The sequence below is a fragment of the Choloepus didactylus genome, chromosome 6 (genome assembly GCF_015220235.1).
Source record: "Choloepus didactylus isolate mChoDid1 chromosome 6, mChoDid1.pri, whole genome shotgun sequence".
Lineage (NCBI taxonomy): Eukaryota > Metazoa > Chordata > Mammalia > Pilosa > Megalonychidae > Choloepus > Choloepus didactylus.
In genome coordinates this window covers 13,734,097-13,755,389 of record NC_051312.1, presented here as the reverse complement: position 1 = coordinate 13,755,389, position 21,293 = coordinate 13,734,097, and the positions used below count along the sequence as shown (strand labels likewise).

Below are 21,293 nucleotides of genomic sequence, written 5' to 3'. Positions count from 1 at the left end.
GTGACTCCTAGGAGGGCTTAGCCGCTCGTTAATCACCTAAGCGGGGCTCAGCATTCTTGAAATGCCGGCTGGGGCCAGGGAAGGGCCTGGGCAGGGGGCTCCTGAGGACCCCAGGGCCGTGGGGGCTGGGAAGTGAGGACAGCCACTCTGTTTGCTGAGCACCCACCACATGCTGGGCACTTTACACACCTTGTCTTGTCTCATCCTTACACCAACCCCGTGGAGTGTTAGCTGGTCATGTGCCCATTTTACTGATGGGGAGACAGGCTCACAGAGGGTAGGTGACCTGCCCAACCTCACACAGCAGGGAGATGCCAGGGCAGAATCTGCACCTGAATCTGTCTGATTTCTGTTCTCAGGACTCACCAGGGGGTGGGGGGCCTGAGGTGCAGCCCCCAGACTTCAGGCTCTGGGGGCCTGTGGGAGGAGCCCCTGCTGCCTCCGAGGCGCTGGCCAGCCTGGGTCAGCCTGTGGGTGGGGTGAGGCTGTCCTCCACTATCGGGGTTGACGCATCTCCCACGTCAGCCCCCTTATCACCCCGCCCTCCGGCTTCCCCCCGCAAGGTGACCCTGGGACGGGAAAGGCCAGTCCCTCCCGCCTCCTCCCAGAGCCCTGGGCTGCCTTTTCTGTGAGTCCCTCCCCTTCGTGGGGCCGGGGCCAGTGGGGTGGACCCCGGAAAGTGGGCAGGAGGACTAGAGCTCAGGCCGCCCTCATTCCCGCCAGACTTTCCCTTCCCTCTCTGGAAAATGGGGGCAGTGGGCAGACTCAGCGAGGGTGGGCTGGGCAGGGCCTTCCCGAATTGGAACCCAACCCTGGCGCCTGTGCAGCTGGGGCGTGGGGTGCAGGAGGCTCCCCCCATCCCAGCACCATGGGCACCCCAGATGAGTGGTCCAGCCTCCTCAGGCTTTGTGCTCCCCCGTGCCTGCCAGCCGGGCCATCTGGAACTGACCACTGCCGGACAGGACAGGGCAATGTTCGGGTCTGAGTCAATAAGCACTTGACTCAAGAAAGCACCTCGTTGCTCCTCAAAGCACCCCAGAAGATAGGGGTCCGATTACCCCATATTACAGGCAAGAGGAAGGGGTCTGCCAATGTCATGCGGCCAGAACGGGGCAATGGTGGGGACAGAAGTGGCCTGTCTGTCCCCAGATCTGCACTCCAGGCCCCTTCCCAGAGGAGGCCACGTGGGCTGGGGAAGGCAGTGGAGGGCATATGTTTTTTGGGGGGGGAGGGCTAGGGAGCGATGCTGAGCTGGGCCCAGAGGCCTGGGAGTCTTGGGGAGCCAGACCCCTCCCCCAGTGCACCTCTCCCCCTGCCCCACAGGCCACGACATCAACGGTGCCCTGGAGCCTTGCAACATAGACACCAGCATCCTGGAGGAGTACATCAGCAAGGAGGATGCCTCCGAGCTGTGAGTCACCCCCTCTGGCCCTGCCCAGCCCCCAGCCCCCAGCCCCCCTGGCTTCCATCTTTCACCTGGGAGGTGTGAGGCCTGAACCAGGGATCTCACAGGGTCCCTCCTCTGAAAGCTGCTCCTCCTCCTTTCCCAGCAGCTGCCTCCCCTGCAAGCTCCAGGGAGCCCTGCCGGGAAGGGTCTGTGCTCCCCCAGGGGGTCTTGGGAGGCACTGGGGGCCCTGCTGGGGCTGAGCTTGCTCCCCTTCTCTGCAGCTGCTTCCCTGACATCTCCGCTCCAGCCAATGCTGCCTCCCACCCCCACGGGCAGCCAGTGCTCCCTGGCTCCAGCGGGGTCCACCACCTGAGCCCCCCAGGGAGCGGACCCTCCCCAGGGCGCCATGGCCCCCTCCCACCCCCGAGCTATGGCGCCCCCCTCAACTGCAACAACAACAACGGCATGGGAGCTGCTCCCAAACCCTTCCTGGGGGGCTCTGGGCCCCCCATCAAGGCAGAGCCCAAGGCTCCCTATGCCCCAGGGTGAGTGAGGGCAGAGAGTGTAAGGGTGGGGGTGGGAGGCGAGGATGCAGGGCTCCAGGGGCAGCAGGGTGGGACCAGCAGCCATGGGCCTGGAAGGAGCTGGCCAAAGGCCTGGCAGTGGGAAGGGCCGGGGGTGGGACGGCCACCGGGTAGGCAGGTAAGGGTGGGGGGCAGGCCCAGGGCCAGAGTGACGAGGGACTGAGTTCTGGGGCAGTGGGGAGCCATGGAGGGCGCTGAGCAGGGGACTGATGAGGGCTGGTAAATGCTAGAAAAACCTGAGAGCTGCATGGAGAGTGGACAGGAGGGGGCGAGATGGGAGGCCAAGGCTGCTCCCCTTCGTGGGAATGCCTTGACACGCATGCACACACACAGGCACCGCGTCCGCCCGTCCGCTCCCGCGAGCGTGCAGCCATGATCAAGTGCAGCCACTGGAAGTGGCTAGTGGCTGGGATGTGGTGCTTGCATGCCCCCAGCCAAGCTTCCTGGAGCTGGAGACCTCCCCGGCCCCACCCGCACATCCCCCAGGGAGGAGTCATAGGGTGTCAGGTGGTCACCAGCCTGGCCAGACCCCAGGATGGCCCACAGGGACATGCTCATGGGGACAGACCCGGAGTCTCCTGGGCTCTTCAGAGAGACTCTGAGAACGTTCCAGGCTCCCAAGCCTGGGGCAGGGGGCGGGGGGCAAAGCTTTGCTGGGGAAGCTGCATCATATACATGTGGCTGTGAGGCTGTCCCCAAGCCAGATGCCTGAAGGGCCGGCCCGGAAGGATGGAGGGGAGAGAGCTAACATTTAATAAGCATCTGCTGTGTGCAGGGGTCTCTGCTTGGGTGATCTTATCAGCCTTCCCTGGGAAAGCTCTGCTCTCTCTCATGGCAGGATTCTAGCACAGGCGAGACTCGGAGAGAAAAAGGGGCTCGTCCAGGATCAGGCCTTGGGCTCTGGTGCCGGGCAGCTCCAGGAGGGACCCAGGACCTTCTACTGTCCCATTTCCTGCCAGACCCCATTCTGGGTGGTAAATGAGATGGGCACCTCCTCTTGCAGCAGCCCTGGCAGTCTCACTGGGAGGAGAGTTTTTAACCCATCTCCAAAGAGCCAGAGTGAGAACTATGAGTTTATGAGTAAAGCCTGCAAGGTCCTATAAGAGGACCCGAGGCTTTCAATTGTGGGGTCTGAAGGGTGTGCAGGTGCCCTTGCACCCCAGAAACCCAAGGTCATTGTTAGGGAGCTGCCGGGAACTGGCGGACGACGGTGGACATGAGCTGGAGGGCTGAGGTCAGCTCATGGCCATGTGAGTTTAGGTTTGAGGCCCCATCCATGTCATGCATCATCTTCACCCAACCAGTGGGGTCTGCATTATTATCTCCGTTTTATAGTTTGTAAACCGAGGCCCCGAGAGGTTGGGTGGCTTGTTCAAGGCTGCTCTGGGAGTCTGCGTCCGGGACGGCTCCGCTGTCTGTCCGGCAGCTGCTGGGCATGGTGGTGCGGAGTTTCTCCAGGTGTGGGGACTGGGGATGGCCTGGGAGCCGGATCCCCACCTGGCCACGGCCTCCCCCTCACTGGGCGAGTGCAAGATTCATGCAGGACGGACGTGTTGCCTTCTCGGGCTCCAGTTTGTTCTTTTTGCCCGAACCGCTGATAAAACAAAACCTGCGAGAAAAAAAATAAGCCCAGGCCCGGCGGAGCTGGCTGCCTGCCCAGTCCACACCTGCCCCTGGCAGGGCAGCCCCCCCAGGTGACCTGCTGAACGTCCCCAGGCCCAGCCCCCTGGGGCACCGCATTTCCAGGAAGCAGGGCCACGGTGGGTCTGGGGATGTTCTGGGAATGGGCGAGTCCTTGAATCCCCGTGCCATCATCAGGGACACTGGGTACTGGTCCTCAAGGGCCCAGGAGGTCTGAGGCGCCCCCCACCCAACCCATAACTCAGCTCCAGGCCTTGCTAGGCACCCAAAGTGGGTGTGCATGAGGACGCCTTGACACCTCCAGCCTCTGGGGTCTCAGGAAAGGGGCCTGGGAATTCGGGGAGCAGCAGCCCGGCTTGAAGCAACTTGGGGGGACTCGGCTGCTCGGCCAACAGCCCCTTCCTCCTGCTCCCCAAGCACGCTGCCGGACTCCCCCCCAGACTCGGGCTCTGAGGCGTACTCCCCCCAGCAGGTGACTGGTGAGTCCGGCGGGCACCGCCCTCCCCCTGGGGTTTGGGCAAGTGGTTGGGGCGGCCTTATCGGGGAGGGAGGGAGCCAGGGGGCCGGCGGCCGCCCAACTGGGCCGAGATTATCGCTGGTCAAATACTCCCCGGCGCTGGCTATTGTTTCCCCACGGGCGGGTGGGGAGCCCGGCCCTGGCTCTGAGCGAGTGTCCCCGCTGGCGATGCCACCCGCCTGCCCGCCTGCGCCATCATGGACGTGCCCTTCGGCGGTAAGTGGACGGCGGGGGAAGGCCGTGGGCGCAGCCCAAACGCGCACCTCGCTGGCCGGGCCCACCTCACCTCAGGGGGGTTCTCGGGTGCAGTGGCCCCCAGGTGGCCAAGAGAAGAATAACGGTGGGCGGTGGACTCCTGGCAGCCTGGAGAGGGGTCAAGAGTTCTGTTTATCTTACCAAAAACATGCCTGGAATGCCTCCTGGGAAACAAAAGGAGCTGGGGCCTCCCCCCTCGGTCTGGGGGGCTGCCGCTGGGAGGAAAGCCGGCTAGGGATGGGGCTGGGGGTCTTGGGGGACTCCGTCCCGAGGCCCAGGGGAGGATTGGGCTGATAGGCGCTGGGGGGGCTTGCTGAGAGGTGGGCTCTGCCCTAGGGAGCTGGGCCTGGGAGGAACCGGCCAGAATGGGGGTCTGACTTCCAGGCCCACATCTCCAGTGGCCACCTGGGTTGGCTCTGGAGAGGGTGGGTGGGAAGGAGGAGGCCTGCCTAGGGGAGGACGGGTGCTCAGGGACCTGAGCCAGCTGGGTCTCTGACACCTGCCCCCCCATCTCTCCCCCAGACCCCCACCTCCTGCGCACGATAACCCCCGAGACCCTATGCCACGTGGGGGTGCCCTCCCGCCTGGAGCACCCGCCCCCACCTCCAGCCCACCTGCCGGGCCCCCCCACCGCCCCCGCCACCCCCGCCTCACTACCCAGTCCTGCAGCGGGACCTGTACATGAAGGCCGAGCCCCCGCTCCCCCACTACGCCGCCATGGGGCAGGGGCTGGCGCCCGCTGATCTCCACCACACCCAGCAGTCCCAGATGCTGCACCAGCTGCTGCAGCAACACGGAGCCGAGTAAGGCTTGGGCAGCCACCTCCCCAGGATGGGAAGATGGGGTGCGGTGGGTGTGTGTGTGGGGGGGAGGGTGCAGAGCAGCAGCTGGCAGCACAGAGAGGGAGGGACTGGGATGAGCCCAGGAAGGGCAGGAGGCCCTGTAGGGAAGTTGGGAGTTGACATGTTTACATGTATGTGCCAGCAGTATATCGACGGATTTATAGCTGTGGATAATTGCACCTGGTTACCTTACTGGGTGGCTGTTGCCACCCCTTGCACAGATAGGTAAACCGAGGCTCTGAGAGGGGAAAATGCCTTGCCCAGGTCATGGAACGAGGACGGGGCAAAGCCAGGTGGCTGCAGGCCTCGAGGTCTGTGCTCTCACCCAGACCCCCATGATTCTCCAGCCTCCTCCTGGAGACCCCCGTTTGTGAGGAGGTTCTAGGTGGGGCCCAGGCTTCCTGCTCTGACTCGTCTGCAGAGTTGTCACTATGATCATTTTTACTCGTCAGGATTTCATGAAAGATTTAATCCAAAGAAAATTCCAATGCCAAATCTTTTTGTAAACTAGAAGGGTAAGGGGTGTTGTGAAGGGCCCCTGGCACCCCCAAACTCTTGGCCCCTTAGGGAACTCTCCTTCCCAAGCCTATTTGGACCAGGCCCTCTGTAGCCACTTTCCATAGAGCCCCTGCTCTAAAGAGCCGGGAGAGTGCCAGGCCCCGTGCTAGGCATGATGGGGGCACACAGATGGGTTCCACGGTCGGGTGAGTGGGAGAGAGGAATGGAAACAAAAAATGATAATATGGAGTGATGGGGGAGCACAGGGGCCAGGGCCCACCAAGGGGGCAAGGCCCAGGGCCTCCCCACAGGAGGTGTCCTCTGGGCTGGGTAAATCCTGCTGAAATAGAGGAGCGGGGCTGCTGCCCCCCTGGAAGAGCCTGGTGCTCACACCTCTGTCCCCCCAGGCTCCCCACACATCCTTCCAAGAAGAGGAAGCACTCCGAATCGCCCCCCAACACCCTCAATGCCCAGATGCTGAACGGAATGATCAAACAGGAACCGGGCACCGTGGCGGCCCTGCCCCCGCACCCCGCTCGAGCCCCATCCCCACCCTGGCCTCCCCAGGGCCCGCTCTCCCCGGGGCCTGGCTCCTTGCCCCTCAGCATCGCCCGGGTCCAGACTCCACCCTGGCACCCGCCGGGCGCCCCCTCCCCAGGTACATGGCTGGCCGGCCTGGCCCCTGCTGGGTCAGTTCTTGGGAGTTAGGGGGTGGGTCCCAGGGCCCAGGGGCCAGTGAGTGGCCCAGGTTGGGACGCACAGGCACACCCCATCGCTGCAGGTCTCCTGCAGGACAGTGATAGCCTCAGCGGCTCCTACCTGGACCCCAACTACCAGTCCATCAAGTGGCAGCCGCATCAGCAGAACAAGTGGGCGACACTCTACGACGCAAACTACAAGGAGCTGTGAGTGATGGGTGCCACTCGGGCTGGGTGCCCGGACCCCTGGCCCTGGCATCATGGGCCCAGAGCAGGGCCCGGGAGGTTAGTGGGTCCAAGATGGTCCCATTTCACAGAAGAGGAAACAGTTGGACCTGGCACTGGGGCTGAGGCCTCCCTAAGGAGGTGGTGTCCACTGGGAGGGCCGTGGGGAGCCGAGGCAGGGATGGTATTTTCTGGCTCCTCCTTCCCCTCCTCCTCCTCCTCCACCTCCTCCTCCTGCATTCCAGGAAGGTAGCAGGAAGCTGAATGTAAGCAGGGCCCTTCCAGCAGCCCCCTCCCTGGTGGGGGAGGGCTGGGTCGGAGGCCGCCCGGCATTCCTAGCTCCCTCTCTCCCTCAGCACCCCAGCTTCCCGGGCCTCGGGCCAGGAGTCCTGTGGGAATGATTCCCCTCACTCCCCCAGAAGGCCAGGGGGCGGGTCAGAGGGTGACTCCCCTCACAGCACTTTGGACATCGGTGGGCCTGGGTGGGGTGGCTGGGGCTTGGGCCCTCTCCAGCCTCCTCGAGTTGGGTGCCCCTGGCTCTGCGGGATTCTAGCCAGAAACCCTCAGGGCTGGGGGGCTCCAGCGGCTTGTGGTGGAGCTTACATGGTCCCCTGAGGCCCTGCTGGGACTAGGGTGGGGCAGGACTATAGGCATCTGGCTCCCCATGATCTGGGCAGGACCCCTGTGCTCTTATTCCCACTTTTGGGCCAGCCCTGCTGCCCCAGGCCCCAAGGCCAGGAAGCTGGTGGCGGAGCCCCCTGCCCCAGCATGGCCCAGGCACTTCCTGGGTGGGGGGCTCTGCTTGGTCAGGCAGGTGGGTGGAAGCCAGGAGAGAATTGCTGGGTGAGCCTTGGGCCTTCCTGTAGACGTCAGCCAGGTCCAAAGGCCTCTTCCCACCTGCTGGGAAGCATCGGGGTCACCACTTGTGCTGGGAACCTGGGCATAAGCCAGCAGTATTGTCCCCGTTCCTGTCACCTGGACATCCCCCATGGGGCTAGGCTAGGGGCACTAGCCCCAGCAACAGGTGGGCAGACTGAGGCAGAGTTTGAGGGTGAGTCCAGGCCGCCCCAAAATGCCCCTCCTCCTACCCGGGCGGATGAAGAAAGTCCGAATGGGGGTGTCTGGGGGCTCGAGCAAGCCGGTGGGCAGGGGCCAGGCCTGCTGCAGAGCCGGCGCCTGGTTCCACCGTTTCCACGGCAACCAGCTGTCAGGGAGCAGTGAGGCTCCCCAGACACAGCCCCTCTCACCCCATCAGCCGTGTGGGAGGGGGCTTCAGGCAGGGTTCTGGAAGGGAGCCAAGTGGGTGAGGGGGCCGCCAAGCCCCCTCTGCAGGCCCTTGCTCCCAGGGTCTTGCCGTGCCGCCCCTCTCACCAGGGCAGGGCACTAGCCCCCCGCATGGAAAGAAAAGAATATTGGCCGAGGAGTGGGCAGACCTGACTCGGTTTCCATATGCAAGAAGTGGGGGCAGCCCCACGATGGTTTGAGGGTCCAGAGGGTACAGGATGGGAAATCGCTTGGCAAGGCAGGCCTGTGGGGTTCCCGCCATCCCCGGCCCGGCTTGAGCGCCCTCGCCTGCCCCCCCGCCCAGGCCCATGCCCACCTACCGCGTGGACGCTGACAAGGGCTTCAACTTCTCGGTGGGTGACGACGCCTTCGTGTGCCAGAAGAAGAACCACTTCCAGGTGACAGTGTACATCGGCATGCTGGGCGAGCCCAAGTTTGTCAAGACGCCCGAGGGCCTCAAGCCCCTGGACTGCTTCTACCTGAAGCTGCACGGAGTGAAGGCAGGTTTGGGGGCTCAGCAAGGAGGGCCAGGAAGGCTCGGGGCGTGAAAGGCCCCCAGGGGAAGTGTGTGTGTGTGAGAGAGAGAGAGAGACTATTTTGGTTGCCCCTCTGCCCCCGCTTGCCTTGTCCCCCTGCCCCTGTAACCCTCCCTGGTCTCTCTCTCCACTTACCCCCAGACATTGGGGCCCCTCAGCCCTCTGCTCTTGCTCACTCCCTGTTTCCTTCTCTACCCTATGACCCCCAAATTCTGTGTCCCCCAACTAAAACCCCTGCTGACCCCCTTTATCAGATGCTTCCTGGACCCACAGGCCCTTCTGCTCCCAAACTGAATTCCCTGTGGACTTGTCCATCCCCCTGGAGTCTCCATCTCAGGGAATGGGGTTCCAGGGCCCCAGGCACCCAAGCCAGAAATCCTGGGGCCCCTCACCCTCCCATCATCGTGTACCTGGCCTGATCCTGGCCCCTTCTCTCCTGCCCCTCTGCCTCTCCCCTGGTCCGGGCCATCTCCCCTCCTTGTCTGAATGTTGCAGCAGCTTCCGCTCTGGCCCTCAGCTCCTGCTCTGCCTGAGACACTCTCCACCCTTCCATAGCTCCCCAGTCCCTCCTGGCAGAGCCCTGACTTCTCAGCTTGGCCCACCAGGGCTGCAGTGATCCAGCCCTTCACCTCAGCCTTGCCATTTGCTGCAGCCCAAACCTCTGCCTTCCCATCTCTGTTTTCCCTCTCCCTACACCTTATCCCATCCCGTCCCCTCCGCCTGGGCCTTCTGGTGCTGCCCTCTCAGAACACTTCCCTGAGGTTGGAGGTGGCTTAGTTGCCCTCACCCGTGACCCTCACAGCACAGCCACAGTGGTGGCTGATTTGACGGAGCCCCCTTCAGGACTGGGAGCTGGGCCTGGCCCCTGGCTCAGTGGTGCTTGTGGAGATGTTGAGGGGATGTGGGTGTGGGTGCCTCAAAGGTGGGGGTCGGGGGGCTGAGTGTGTAACACATGGATGTGGGGCAGTCATGTGGGTGTGGATTGGAGGAGGTGTGGGGGCCGAGAGGGTGACTGTGGGGTCCGTCTGTGCGTGCACATGGGGGTGGGGAGTGGTGTGGGGTGTGTGTGCGGGGCGGTGCAGTGTGAAGGGTGGGAAGCCATGTATGGGGTCTGGGGGACGTGGCCGGGCCTGGGCTGGGAGGGTGAAGGTGGGCCAGCCCAGGTGGAGCGCCCTGAGCCTGAGGTGCCCCTGGGCTCTGCTGCACCCCCAGCTGGAGGCCCTGAACCAGTCCATCAACATCGAGCAGTCGCAGTCAGACCGGAGCAAGCGGCCTTTCAACCCCGTCACGTGAGTGCCTGATCCGGAGGGGCCAAGCCTGGGGCTGGCCTGGGTGCCCCTCCGTGCCCCCTGAGCACCCTGCCCCTCCCCTGCAGGGTCACGCTGCCCCCTGAGCAGGTCACCAAGGTGACGGTGGGCCGGCTGCACTTCAGTGAGACCACGGCCAACAACATGCGCAAGAAGGGCAAGCCCAACCCCGACCAGAGGTGAGCAGGCCAGACCCCCAGTGTGGAGCAAGGGAGACCCCCGCTGTGGAGCAGGGGGGCCGGAAGACACAGAGGGCCAGGCGCAGAGTCCCATAGCCCGACCCCTTTTACCGACGAGGGTCTGGAGACTCAGAGCCCTTAGCTGACAAGCCTGGCTTCTGATTTAACCAGCAACGCCCTGGCTTCCGCGCTGCAGGCCCTGGGGAATCTCTGCCCCCTAGTGGAGGCCCAGGGTCTGCCTCTGTCCCGTGGGTGTCAGCGCCCATGGCCTGGGGTGCTGGGAGCCTGGGTGAGACCACAGAGGGGCAGCTGTGTGCACTGTACCTCCCGGCCCGGGAGGGGTGGCTGGAGGAGGGGTGGGGCCCTGGGTGCCTCTAAGACCCCTGTGTGGCCCAGGTACTTCATGCTGGTGGTGGCCCTCCAGGCCCACGCCCAGAACCAGAACTACACACTGGCTGCCCAGATCTCGGAGCGCATCATCGTGCGGGTGAGGCTCACACCCTGCAGCTGGGGATGGGCTTGGGGCAGTTTGCCCTCCCCAGAGCTGGGAGGAAGCAGCCCCCCCCACCCAGAGAAGCACCAGGGTACTGGGAAGTTGGCCCCCTGAGTGCTGATCCTGGGTACTGGCTGCCGGGCCTTGGACCAGCCTCCTACCCTCCCTGGGAAGCCAGGTCTCCTTCCCAACAAAACATGGAAGTGGACAAGGCCTGTTAGCCTTCTGGAATCCTACAAGGGATTAAAAGTTGCCCCAATGGGAGACATGGTTGAAATTGGTGCATAACGGGGCTTGCACTGGAGGCCTTTCCCAGGGCGCTGCAGGGCTTTCCCTCCGGGACTGACCCCAGCTTCCACTGCCCTAGGCCTCCAACCCCGGCCAGTTTGAGAGCGACAGCGACGTGCTGTGGCAGCGGGCGCAGGTGCCCGACACCGTCTTCCACCACGGCCGCGTGGGCATCAACACCGACCGGCCCGACGAGGCGCTGGTGGTGCACGGCAACGTCAAGGTCATGGGCTCGCTTATGCACCCCTCGGACCTGCGGGCCAAGGAGCACGTGCAGGAGGTGGGGGCGGGGCTGTTCGTGAGGGGGCGGGGCGGGCCGCAGGGGGTGGGTGGGTCTTTTGCGTGGGCGGGGCTCCTGGAGAGGAGGCGGGGCCAGGTAGAGGGCGCGGGAGGGGTGTCGGGGAAGGAGGAGGAGGTAGGAGACTGGCCCAGGGCCCTGCGGCCTCTGGCTTGCCGACCCCCCGGATTCAGTCCCTGCCGCGGCCCCGCCGCAGGTGGACACCACGGAGCAGCTGAAGAGGATCTCGCGCATGCGGCTGGTGCGCTACAGATACAAGCCCGAGTTCGCTGCCAGCGCCGGCCTGGAGGCCACGGCCCCGGAGACGGGTAGGGACTGGGACCCGGGAGCCCCGCCCCTGGCTCCTGGGACTCCGCCCCCAGGGTAGCCCCGCCCCTGGCTCCTCTCCCCACCCCCACCCCCTCAGAGGTCTCCCTCAGCCCCTGGAAAGTGGAGACTTCCCACGTCCCGGGACCCTCAGCCCTTGGCCCCTGGAACTCCGGGAATCATGGCCCTGGGGCCCTCGCCCCTCCAGCCCCCACATGAATCCTACCTTCATCCTCCCGGAACCCTGCCCCCTTCCCCTGGGGTCCCTATCCCCAGGACACTGCCTCTCCCCGGCTGGGGGCACCTCACACCTTTAACCCTGGAATGCCCCCCTGTGAACACTGGTCTGCTGGGAGACCCTGGAAACTTTGTCCCCAAATCTCTATCCCCTAGAACTTTGCCCTTTTCAGTTCCCCAAGCCCCTCATTACATTGGGGTGCTGTGGGCACCTCCCCCCCACACACACACTTGGTTTGCCTCCCTGCCCCCCCAGGCGTCATCGCCCAGGAGGTGAAGGAGATCCTGCCTGAGGCGGTGAAGGACACCGGAGATGTGGTCTTCGCCAACGGGAAAACCATAGAGAACTTCCTGGTGGTGAACAAGGTCTGAGGGCAGGGGTGCTGGAGGGAACCCGGGGGCCCAGGGTGGACCTGGCAGGGGTCTTGGCTCATGCTGCCTCCAGAGCCCCTCCCACCCACAGGCAAGGGGCAAGCATGCAGGTGGTGGGAGGGGACTTGGCTGCTCAATGGCTGTGTGATTAGGGTGAGAGGAGTCTTGCTGAGGGTCACTTTATCCCACTGTAAAATGAGGGCCATCGCGGTAGCCTCTGTTGCATTCTCATGTGGCTATCGCAAGGCCTAACCGTGTTGTTTATCATGAGAATGCTTCTCATTTACTTGTCACAAGGTTGAGATACATCAGGCAGGTGCTCCAGACTGAGCCACCATGCTAGTCAGAGGCAGAGAGCAGAGGGCTGGAGCCTTCAGGCCTGGGGGGCGGGGGGCTCTGAAGGACAGGGGTCTGTTCAGGCAGGCGGGATAGCCCGAGCGAAGGTGCAGAGGTGGGAGGCAGTGTGGAAGCGGCGCTGGGAGCTGTAGGAGCTGAGGCTAGACTGGAGGCTTCCAGGGCCTCCACGTGGCTGCCCTTTGCCTGTGCCAGGAGCGTATCTTCATGGAGAACGTGGGTGCCGTGAAGGAGCTGTGCAAGCTGACTGACAACCTGGAGACGCGCATCGACGAGCTGGAGCGCTGGAGTCACAAGCTGGCCAAGCTGCGGCGTCTCGACAGCCTCAAGTCCACTGGCAGCTCAGGCACCTTCAGGTGGGCATGCAGGGTGGGCAGAGTGGGGCAGCGCAAGGGCCCCTTCCCAGGGGCACCCCTGACCCTGGCCCTCTTGCCACAGCCACGCTGGGAGCCAGTTCAGCCGGGCAGGCAGCGTCCCCCACAAGAAGAGGCCCCCCAAGATGGCCAGCAAGGTGAGGGGTGGCAGGGCTGCGAGGCCTGTCCCTCGTGGGCTCCCTCTCCAGCGTGGACCTCTCCAGCCTCCCTGACTCCAGCTGCTTCCTCTCCCCCCTCAACCCTGGAGCCCTCCTGGCCCCAGCTTTCCTCCCTCTGCCTCTACCCCTCTGGGGTAATGGGTAGGGACCACAGCACCCCCTCCAGCAGAGCCCACAGTGGGTAAGACCATGGGCATCCAAAACCTGGGCCGGACTGATGCCTCTTCTGCTTCTTCCCCTTTTCCTCTCCCTCAGGCATCATCTGTGGTCCCAGACCAGGCCTGCATCAGCCAGCGCTTCCTGCAGGGAACCATCATTGCCCTGGTGGTGGTCATGGCCTTTAGGTGACGGCTCCCAGGCTCTCGGGGTGGCTGCCTGGGGGGAGTCAAGCTGCCCCAGGGGGTCTGCTGCCCCTGGGCCTGGGCCTGGGGGAAGAGGAAGACGTGGCCTGGGAGATCAAGTGGCTGAGGGCTTGGGGAAGGAGGTGGGCGGCCTCCTTGTATCTGCTCCCCTCAGAGCTGGGGAGACCCGTTGGCAGGCATCACCTGCCCTGGAGAGCGGGGTGGACAGTGGCTGCAGCTCTAACGCTGACCCTTTCCCGTGGCTCCCAGCGTGGTGTCCATGTCCACACTGTACGTGCTGAGCCTGCGTGCCGAGGAGGACCTGGTGGACATGGATGGGTACGTCCCAGGGGGCCTGGCTGCTTTGGGGGGCCATGGAGGATGTCTTCTCTGAAGGGGGGCAAGTGCCTGCTGGAGCTTCTGGGGACAGTTGGGAGGATCTCCCTGGAGGGTGGGCAGCTGTGTCCCAGTCTCTGCTAAAGCTGATGTTTCTCTCCAGCCTACTCAACGCTCCTGGTAGCTGGGCCTCTGGTAGTCAGGGGCCCATCTGAGGGGCCCACATTGGAACAGGGGGTGCAGGAGGAGGGCCAGGCCAGGGTCTTGGGGTTCCATCTGCCCACTGTCACCTCGGCACCGGGGGCCATCTCTGATGGTGTCTTTCTCTATCCTCTTGCACCCATCTCCCCCTTCCTCTCTTTGCTGCCCCTTAGCTCTTTTGCCGTGTCCACTTCCTGTCTCCTGGCCCTCCTCCGGCCCCAGCACCCTGGGCGGAGTGAGGCCATGTGCCCATGGTATGTGTCGGAACCAAGCGTTCCCTCCCTTCTCTGGCTCCTGCTGCCCTACTTCCTCCCTCCCACCTGCCCTCACCACCTTCTCCCACCCGTCCTGCTTCTCCAGGACTCCCAGGCCTCGCCCCTCAGACTCTCCAGGCCCCGCTGAGCTCAGCCCATCCTTCCCCAGCAGGTCTAGCCAGAGCTTTGGGACCACTCAGCTTCGACAGTCCCCTGGGACCACTGGGCCGCCCAGCACACAGTCCTCTTTGCTGCTGAGTGAGTGTCTGGGATGGGTCTGGAGGTGTGACTCGGGGAGAGAATGGGGGCCTGTGGCTGTGTTCTGGGTGGGGGGCTCTGCTGCCCCCCTCCGGCTCATCTAGCCTCTGCCTTCCTTAGTTACCAGCAGCCTGGCCAGCTCGGCCCCAGGCCCAGCTGTCCGCACCTTGGACCTGTGCTCCAGCCAGCCCTGCCCCGTTGTCTGCTGCTTTCCACCCACCCCCAGCCCTGATACGCACCCTAACCTTGGTCCCAGCTTTAGCCCCAGCCATGGTCTCAGCTCCAGTCCCGACCCCACCACCAGCCACTCAGGTACTGCTCGCTTAGGGCCAGGGCTGGGGTTGGGGGGCTTACCTGAGCCCAGAGAAAAACCCAAAGACTGACTGTAGGGGATGCCCGAAGGGGACCAGGAGACGGATGGGGGTCACCCAGAGTCCAGTAAGGCCCCAGAAGCAGCCAGTTCCTCTCTTCTTCTCAGCCCGTCCCTGGTTCTGTCCACAGGCCCCAGCCAGATGGCCCTGCTGCCGATCACCAACATCAGAGCCAAGTCCTGGGGCCTTTCAGCCAATGGCATCGGCCACTCCAAGCATCCCAAGAGCCTGGAGCCTGTGGCCAGCCCTGTAGTCCCCTTCCCCGGGGGGCAGGGCAAAGCCAAGAACAGCCCCAGCCTCTCTCTCCGCGGCAGGGCCCGCCGCCGGGCCCCCCAGCCCACTCAGGCCCGGGGCCAGCCAGGTACTTACTCTGCCCCCGAGACCTCTCACCCCAGCGAGGCCGACCAGGCAGAGCCGTCTCAGCGCAGGCCCCTGCCAGCCTGGCTGCAGATGGGCAGGGATCAGGCCAGGTGCCTCACGTGGACTGTGTCATTTAGTCCTTACGACATGCCTGCAGGAGAGGAACTGTCCCCCCACTCCCTCCATTGTTCAGAGGAGGAAACAGAGATCTCTGGATTGTGCTTCATAGAGCTGGAGATATACCAAGTCCAGTTAGTGGCCAGTGGCCAGTGTCCCCAGCTTCCCCATCTCTGGGTGGAGTTGTCAGGCAGCAGCAAACTGGTGGATGAGCTGGGTGGGGAGCATATCTTGTCTCCCTTACCCCCCCCACCCCATCACCCACAGCATGAGAGACTTCAGTCCCACCCCCACTCAGCCATCCTGTGGGGTGTCCCTTTAGAGAGGGCCACAGGCAGGGTGAGCTGCTAAGTTTAACAGCTGACTCTCAGGGGGTGGGGAAGGAAAAGCCCTGATTTGTGTGATGTGAATACACGCTCCATGGTGGATTTCAAGCTACCACCTTGTCCCTGCACATAGAGTTGGGGAAGAGATTCTAGTCAGGAAGAGGTGCACAGGCCAGTACGAATGGGTCCTGTGCACCAGTGTCCCTTCTCCTGGGCACTGCAGTCCTTTGAGGAGGGGAGGCCCATGCTCATGTGTACTGGCTAATCCGAGGACTGCTGGGGAAGGGGTATGTGACCCTGGCCATTGCGGGGCCTGGGAAGAATGACTGGGAACTTATTCTTACTAAGGTGTGAGTGACTGATCCAAGTCTGGCAAGGAAAGACTTGGCTGTTTCTCATTTGTGTCCTGCCTTGTCACCCTCCTCCCTGCTCCCAAAACCTCCCTCCTTGCAGACCCAGTGCCCTCCTTGGCCTCCATCCGGGTGCTGGAGAATTCAATGCCCATCACCTCCCAGTACTGCGCTCCCGGGGACACCTGCAGGTAGGCTTGGCTCCCTCCCTCCACCCCCAAGGACAAGGCCCCATGGGTGACATGAGCCTAGTCAGGGGGGAACTTCCCCCAGGAGGCAGAGAATCCCTTTCCAGGTGCCTGGGTGCTGATCCCTCAAAGGGCTCCAGGGCTGAGAGTTGATGGGGGTGGCTTTGGCAGGGTGACCCGGGGCTAAGGAGCCAGTTTTGCCCCTTCAGGCCTGGAAACTTCACCTACCACATCCCTGTCAGTGGCAGCACCCCACTGCACCTCAACCTGACCCTGCAGATGAAGTGAGTGCTGGGCGGGGGCATGGGGGATGACGGGGGACGGGAGGGAGGTGGGGAGAAGTGTGAATGGCCAGGTCTGAGGACAGTGCGGAGCGTCCGTTGTTTCCTATGCAGTGGACTCATGCAACCTGGGGGACGGGGGTCAGGGAGGGATCCTGAGTTCTGTTGCCTGCCCTGTGGTTAACTATGACCCTGGTCATCTCTGGGCTTGGGGATGCTGCTCGCAGGGGCGGTGAGGACCGGATGTCATTGTAGAAGGGGATGCTGTGTCCCCATCTGGGATGTGATACGTTGTCATCAGGCTGTGTGAGGACTCGGTGGCGTGTTTCCGGAGCGGGGTTAGGGTGGAAGGCTGGTTGGGAGGGGGCCGGGTTGAGGGACTCGGGAAACCCCGTTTCTGTGCTAATTGGGCTTTTCCCCAGCTCCTCCTCCCCCGTGTCCGTGGTGCTGTGCAGCCTGGTGTCAAAGGAGGAGCCGTGTGAGGAGGGGGGCTTTGTTCAGAGCCTCTGCCCCCACCAGAACACCCAGGTAGGGCACTGGGAAAGGAATTGGGAAGCCCCAGAGCCTCCTCTCCCCTGGCGCAACTGGGACCCCAAATGGGTGAGGAGAGGGAGTCCGGGGTCAGTGGCCAGGCACCTCCACAAGGGACACTGCGGGGCTTGGGCCTTTGGGCCCCCAGGAAAGGGGACATGCACATACCCGTGCACAAGTTCATTCATTCCATTCGCTTCCTGTCCCTGCCCCCTCAGGGCCCCAAGGAAGAAAACCACTCCACAAGGATTAACATGGGATGGGAGCCTGAAGGAGACAGGCGGGGCAGGGTGCCCACTCCGGGAGCCTGTGGGAGGCAGTGCTAACCTGGTCAGGTCTCAGGGCAAGGACAGCCACCCCGAGAAAGGAATGAGTAAGATGAGTCCTGAAGGGTGATTTGGGGGGCAGTCAGCTGGGGAAAGGAAAGGGGACAGGGTCCAGGAGTAGGGAGCCAGCATGTGCAGGACCTGGTGGCCAGGGAGGACTCTGGAGAGGCGGGACGGAGCCTGGGCCTCTGCGCAGGTGGGGGAGGTGGCGGTTGGCTCTGCAGCTTTGGAAGTTCCCTCAGGACCCCCCGGTCCCATGCACCTCCTCACTGGCTGTGTGACTGGAGTTAGGACTCCACCTGGGGTTGCTGGACCACTAGTTTCTCCTTGGGCCTGAATCCATAGGAGAAGACACAGGAACCGTGGACGGAAGTAGCTATTCTTGTCATCTGTTCACACGTTTGTTCAAATATTTCTTGGGGCCTCTTCTGTCCCAGGCCTGTGTGGGGCCCAGCTGTGGGGGAGACAGAGGTGGAGCAGACACAGCCACTGCCTTCCATGACAGAGGCTCTAGCTGGGGAGAGAAGATGGGCCGAAAATAACTTGAGTAGGGGTTGGAGCAGGTGGGTGCCCCAGGAGGCCTGGGCAGCGGCCTGTGGAGGGAGAGTGCGGCCCGTGCTCATCAGGTGTGGTGCTCGGGCCTGAACCCGCGCGAGAGAGGAAGCTGGAGCCTTAGGGGGATGGGGAAGCTGCCTGGGGCTGGGCCTCCTGCTACCCTCCAAGGCGGGAGAGCCAGATAGACCCAGGATTGAATCCCAGCTCTCCCCCGTGCCTGCTGTGTGACTTCAGGCAAGTGGCCGGTTTTCCTCATCTCCTACGATGGGGAGAGTAGCAGCACCCACCACATTGGGTTGTAGTGAGGATGGGGCTAATGAAACACTTCCTTGTGCCAGGAGCCCAGGGGGTGAGAGGGACAGCACGGAGAGACCAGGCTGGATAGGGAGGCAGGAAGGAGGGCGGCTGGGGACTTGTAAGTACCGAGCAGTGTCTGCAGAGGGTGGCTGCTGTCACTCCCCGGACAGAGCCTGCTGCTCCATCTCCCTCAAAGCTCTCTCTGCTTTTCCCTTTCGTAAACTTGCCACAGACCTGGGGGCTGGGTGGGATGGGGCGGGGGGCTGTCCTGACCCCTCTACCCCCCCTTCTCTCTCCAGGGAACCTCCCACCAATGGCCGGTGACCATCCTGTCCTTCCGCGAGTTCACCTACCACTTCCGGGTAACACTGCTGGTGAGCGTGGGCGCCCTGTACCCCAGGGTCTGAGCAGCTGCCCCTGCAGTGTGGCTGGGGGGTGGAACGGAGGGTTTGCAGACCACATGGGAGGCCTGGGGCCTGGGGTCAAGCAGGGTCAGCGGGGGGCCCCTCCTGCCCTGCACCCCCAAAGCCACCTCCCCTGATCACTCACTCCTCCTCCCCAGGGCCAGGCCAACTGCAGCGCGGAGACCCCGGTCCGGCCGGCCACAGACTACTACTTTCGCTTCTACCGCCTGTGTGACTGAGCTGCCCTCCTGAGCAGCGCCACGCCAGGGACCCGGGCTACCCGGCCCCTTCCACACTGGACGAAAGCTGTCACACTGGAGCCTGCCACCGGCCAGCTCTCTGCCGTTCACTGGAATTCCCTCTGGAGAGACTGAAGCCAGGCTTCGGCCCGCCCCGCGACTGGTGAAACTGGAAGTCCTCACACTGGAGTTGCTGTTCCTGCTGGTAGCCCCTCGCGCGCCACTGAGGCAGCTGGAGGGACCAAGGCCTCCTGGGCCTTCCTCCCTGCCCCCTTGCTCAGGGCCAGGTCGGGGCCAGTTCACATCTGTCCAGATATGGTGGCTGCAGGGCTGGCTTATGGATGCCCTGGCAGTGAGGGGAAGCCTGTGACTCGGATTTTTCCAGGGCCCATTCTCCTGTACCTGCTCTGTAGAGACTGGGAGCGTACCCTTCTTTTGCAGAGAAGAGCTGCCTGCCTTAGAGATCAGCTGGGGTCTGCACCCAGCCCACAGGGACTCAGCTAGGCCCACGTGTCAATGGCAGGCCAAAGCCCTCACTGTTAAAGCTGCTCCCTGGGGGGTTGGCTTTGTACTGGACTTTTTTGGGGTTTGACTGTTACGCTGGACTTGAACTTCTAAGCTTTAAGCATGGCTGGGTGGGAGCAAGGGGGTCTTCTCCCTGGGAGAGCTTGGCCCCAAGAGCCCCCAGGGCAGTGGAGACCAGACTTGGATGGGACAGAGAGACTGACCATGTTCTGTATGTACCTGTTGTGCTTGGCTAAAGCCACCCTCAGCCCTTCAAAGGCCTGAACCAAAGGCGGCCAGCGGGCCGGGTGAGCCTGGACCCTGGAACCTCGAGTACTGTGGACGGGGGCGTTCCCTTGCAGCCCCGCAGCCTGTGCTCCCGGGAGTGTCCCTGTGTGCTGGTGACCCACCCAGTCCTTCTGAGCAGAGGAGCAGGAATCCCTGCTAGGCAGCAGGCTGGTCTTAGCTGGGGGCTGGATTCAAATTGCTTTTGCTGGTTATTAATGAATTACTAAAATGCACTTAAACCAGGACTGGAAGGAGGGGGATGGAAATGGAAAGCCCAGAGGCAAAGTCCTGAGATGATGCTGGCCGAGAAGCCAGGGCCCTGCTGTGCCCCTCCTTGGGGACCCTGGAGAGGCCCACTTCCCTCCCTGCCACCACTAAGACTCTGTCCTCCTCTTCCACTCATCTGCTGGGGGCCTCATCTCCCCCAATCAGAAGCTCCCATGCCGCGTTTGGACAGCCAGGCTGGACGGGCGCGGGCTTGGCAGTAGGCCCCACTCTCCCCAGCCCTCCCAGGAGCAGAGTGATGGGTTGGGGTTAGTGAAGACGTTACATTGCAAGTGCCAACTTATCCATTTCGTAGTGGGTGCCTAGAACATTCCGAGGCCACATCCAGGCTCCTGGAAGGAGCATGGTGGTGGTTTAGCAACATCTGCCCAGGTTCAGAAATGGGGAAGGGATTTGCTACCCCTGCCCTTTTGTATCCTGCCGCCTCTTTGGGAGCTAGGACTTGCTTCTGTTCTCTCTCATTCCTTCCCAGCTTTGAATGGGAGGCCTTTCTCTGGGGACGCAGAATCCTGGAGGGGCCTCCGACCTGCAGGACCCCACCTGCTCTGGATCTCAAAGCACTTGTCCTCAGGATAGTGAAACACGAGGGAGATACGGGGAGAGCAGGGATACCTTGCCTCCTGCCCACCCCACCCCCCAATTTGGCCCCTCTTCCTCATTCTGACATAGGAATTAGACGCTCATACCATGCAAGGGGCTGAGCCTTACTTAGGACTACTCTGTTCTCCCTCCTTCCACGGGGGAGCCCTCCCTGATGCCTTAAAACTGCTGCCCTTCAGTCCTTACCTGGAAAGTGACCCTTCACTGCCCCCTGGAGCCCATCTGGACACAGCTTCACCCCAATCTGGTTAGCAGCTGGCTCTGTTTCCAAGCCTGGGGAGGGGGTCCTCGGTACAGGGGTTGGGGTTAAGCTGGGGCTCCAAGCTGCTTGAGGGGGTCACCCTTGGACCAAAGTTGCCTTATGCACAAGGAAGGCAAAGGCCCATCTTTACGCCCCTTTGGTGTTTGTTCCTTCCGCCCCTTTGGTGTTTGTTCCTGTAGCCTCCGGGCTCATCTTTCCCAAGCTGCAAGCTGTCCACAGGGCCTCCCAGTGCACAAAATGCCCCTGCCCACACCGCCTCCCCTTAAAAGCCTGCGTGTGCATAGAGCGTCCCCTCTCTCCCGGTTAACTCCTGGTTCCTCTCCCTGAGCTTTGACTCATATTTATCACGTACCAACTCTGACTCTGATGTGGGCAGCAGGAGAAGCAGCTCCAGGCCTGCTTGCTTCCTGTCCCCTGAACTGTTCTTTTCTTCTGGAGTAAATATACATATATAAATAAATGTATAAATACTGCTTTGTATCTACGCTTGCCTCCCCATCTCCTGTTCTTGAGACTGCTCTGGTGGGAGAGGGTCCGTGGGGGTAGGGGCCCAAGTGGAACTCACAATTCTTCCTGAGAAGTTGGGGACTCTGAGCCAGGTGGATGCTTTGCACTCTTCAGCTTTTCATACTAGGGTTGGGAACAGGATGCAGCAACCCCTCCCCTGGCCACAACTCCCCTTCCCTCGGATCAGCCGCTGCCCTGCCTGGGTTAAAAGGAGCCACCTAAGGGAAAAGCCTTCTTAGAGGACAAGCTGAGCCTGGTGAGGGCCTCCCTGCCCAGGGC

The 21,293-nt window shown here is 62.8% G+C and overlaps 1 protein-coding gene across 1 annotated transcript in view; it reads left to right on the top strand.

Moving 5' to 3' along the window:
- Positions 1 to 20,991, top strand: part of MYRF (myelin regulatory factor) — a 31,771-nt gene extending 10,780 nt beyond the window's left edge. Inside the window, 27 exon segments of the mRNA XM_037839208.1 lie at positions 1,324 to 1,411; positions 1,669 to 1,932; positions 4,030 to 4,091; positions 4,907 to 5,007; positions 5,009 to 5,187; positions 6,132 to 6,382; positions 6,506 to 6,629; positions 8,236 to 8,431; positions 9,680 to 9,756; positions 9,843 to 9,953; positions 10,350 to 10,440; positions 10,814 to 11,014; positions 11,229 to 11,340; positions 11,832 to 11,941; positions 12,497 to 12,657; positions 12,740 to 12,812; positions 13,089 to 13,177; positions 13,445 to 13,513; positions 13,885 to 13,965; positions 14,138 to 14,223; positions 14,344 to 14,535; positions 14,725 to 14,955; positions 15,851 to 15,938; positions 16,145 to 16,219; positions 16,639 to 16,744; positions 18,225 to 18,299; positions 18,488 to 20,991. Coding sequence (XP_037695136.1) covers positions 1,324 to 1,411; positions 1,669 to 1,932; positions 4,030 to 4,091; positions 4,907 to 5,007; positions 5,009 to 5,187; positions 6,132 to 6,382; positions 6,506 to 6,629; positions 8,236 to 8,431; positions 9,680 to 9,756; positions 9,843 to 9,953; positions 10,350 to 10,440; positions 10,814 to 11,014; positions 11,229 to 11,340; positions 11,832 to 11,941; positions 12,497 to 12,657; positions 12,740 to 12,812; positions 13,089 to 13,177; positions 13,445 to 13,513; positions 13,885 to 13,965; positions 14,138 to 14,223; positions 14,344 to 14,535; positions 14,725 to 14,955; positions 15,851 to 15,938; positions 16,145 to 16,219; positions 16,639 to 16,744; positions 18,225 to 18,299; positions 18,488 to 18,568 — 3,374 coding nt within the window. The 3' untranslated portion in view covers positions 18,569 to 20,991.
- The last annotated feature ends 302 nt before the right edge of the window (positions 20,992 to 21,293 follow it).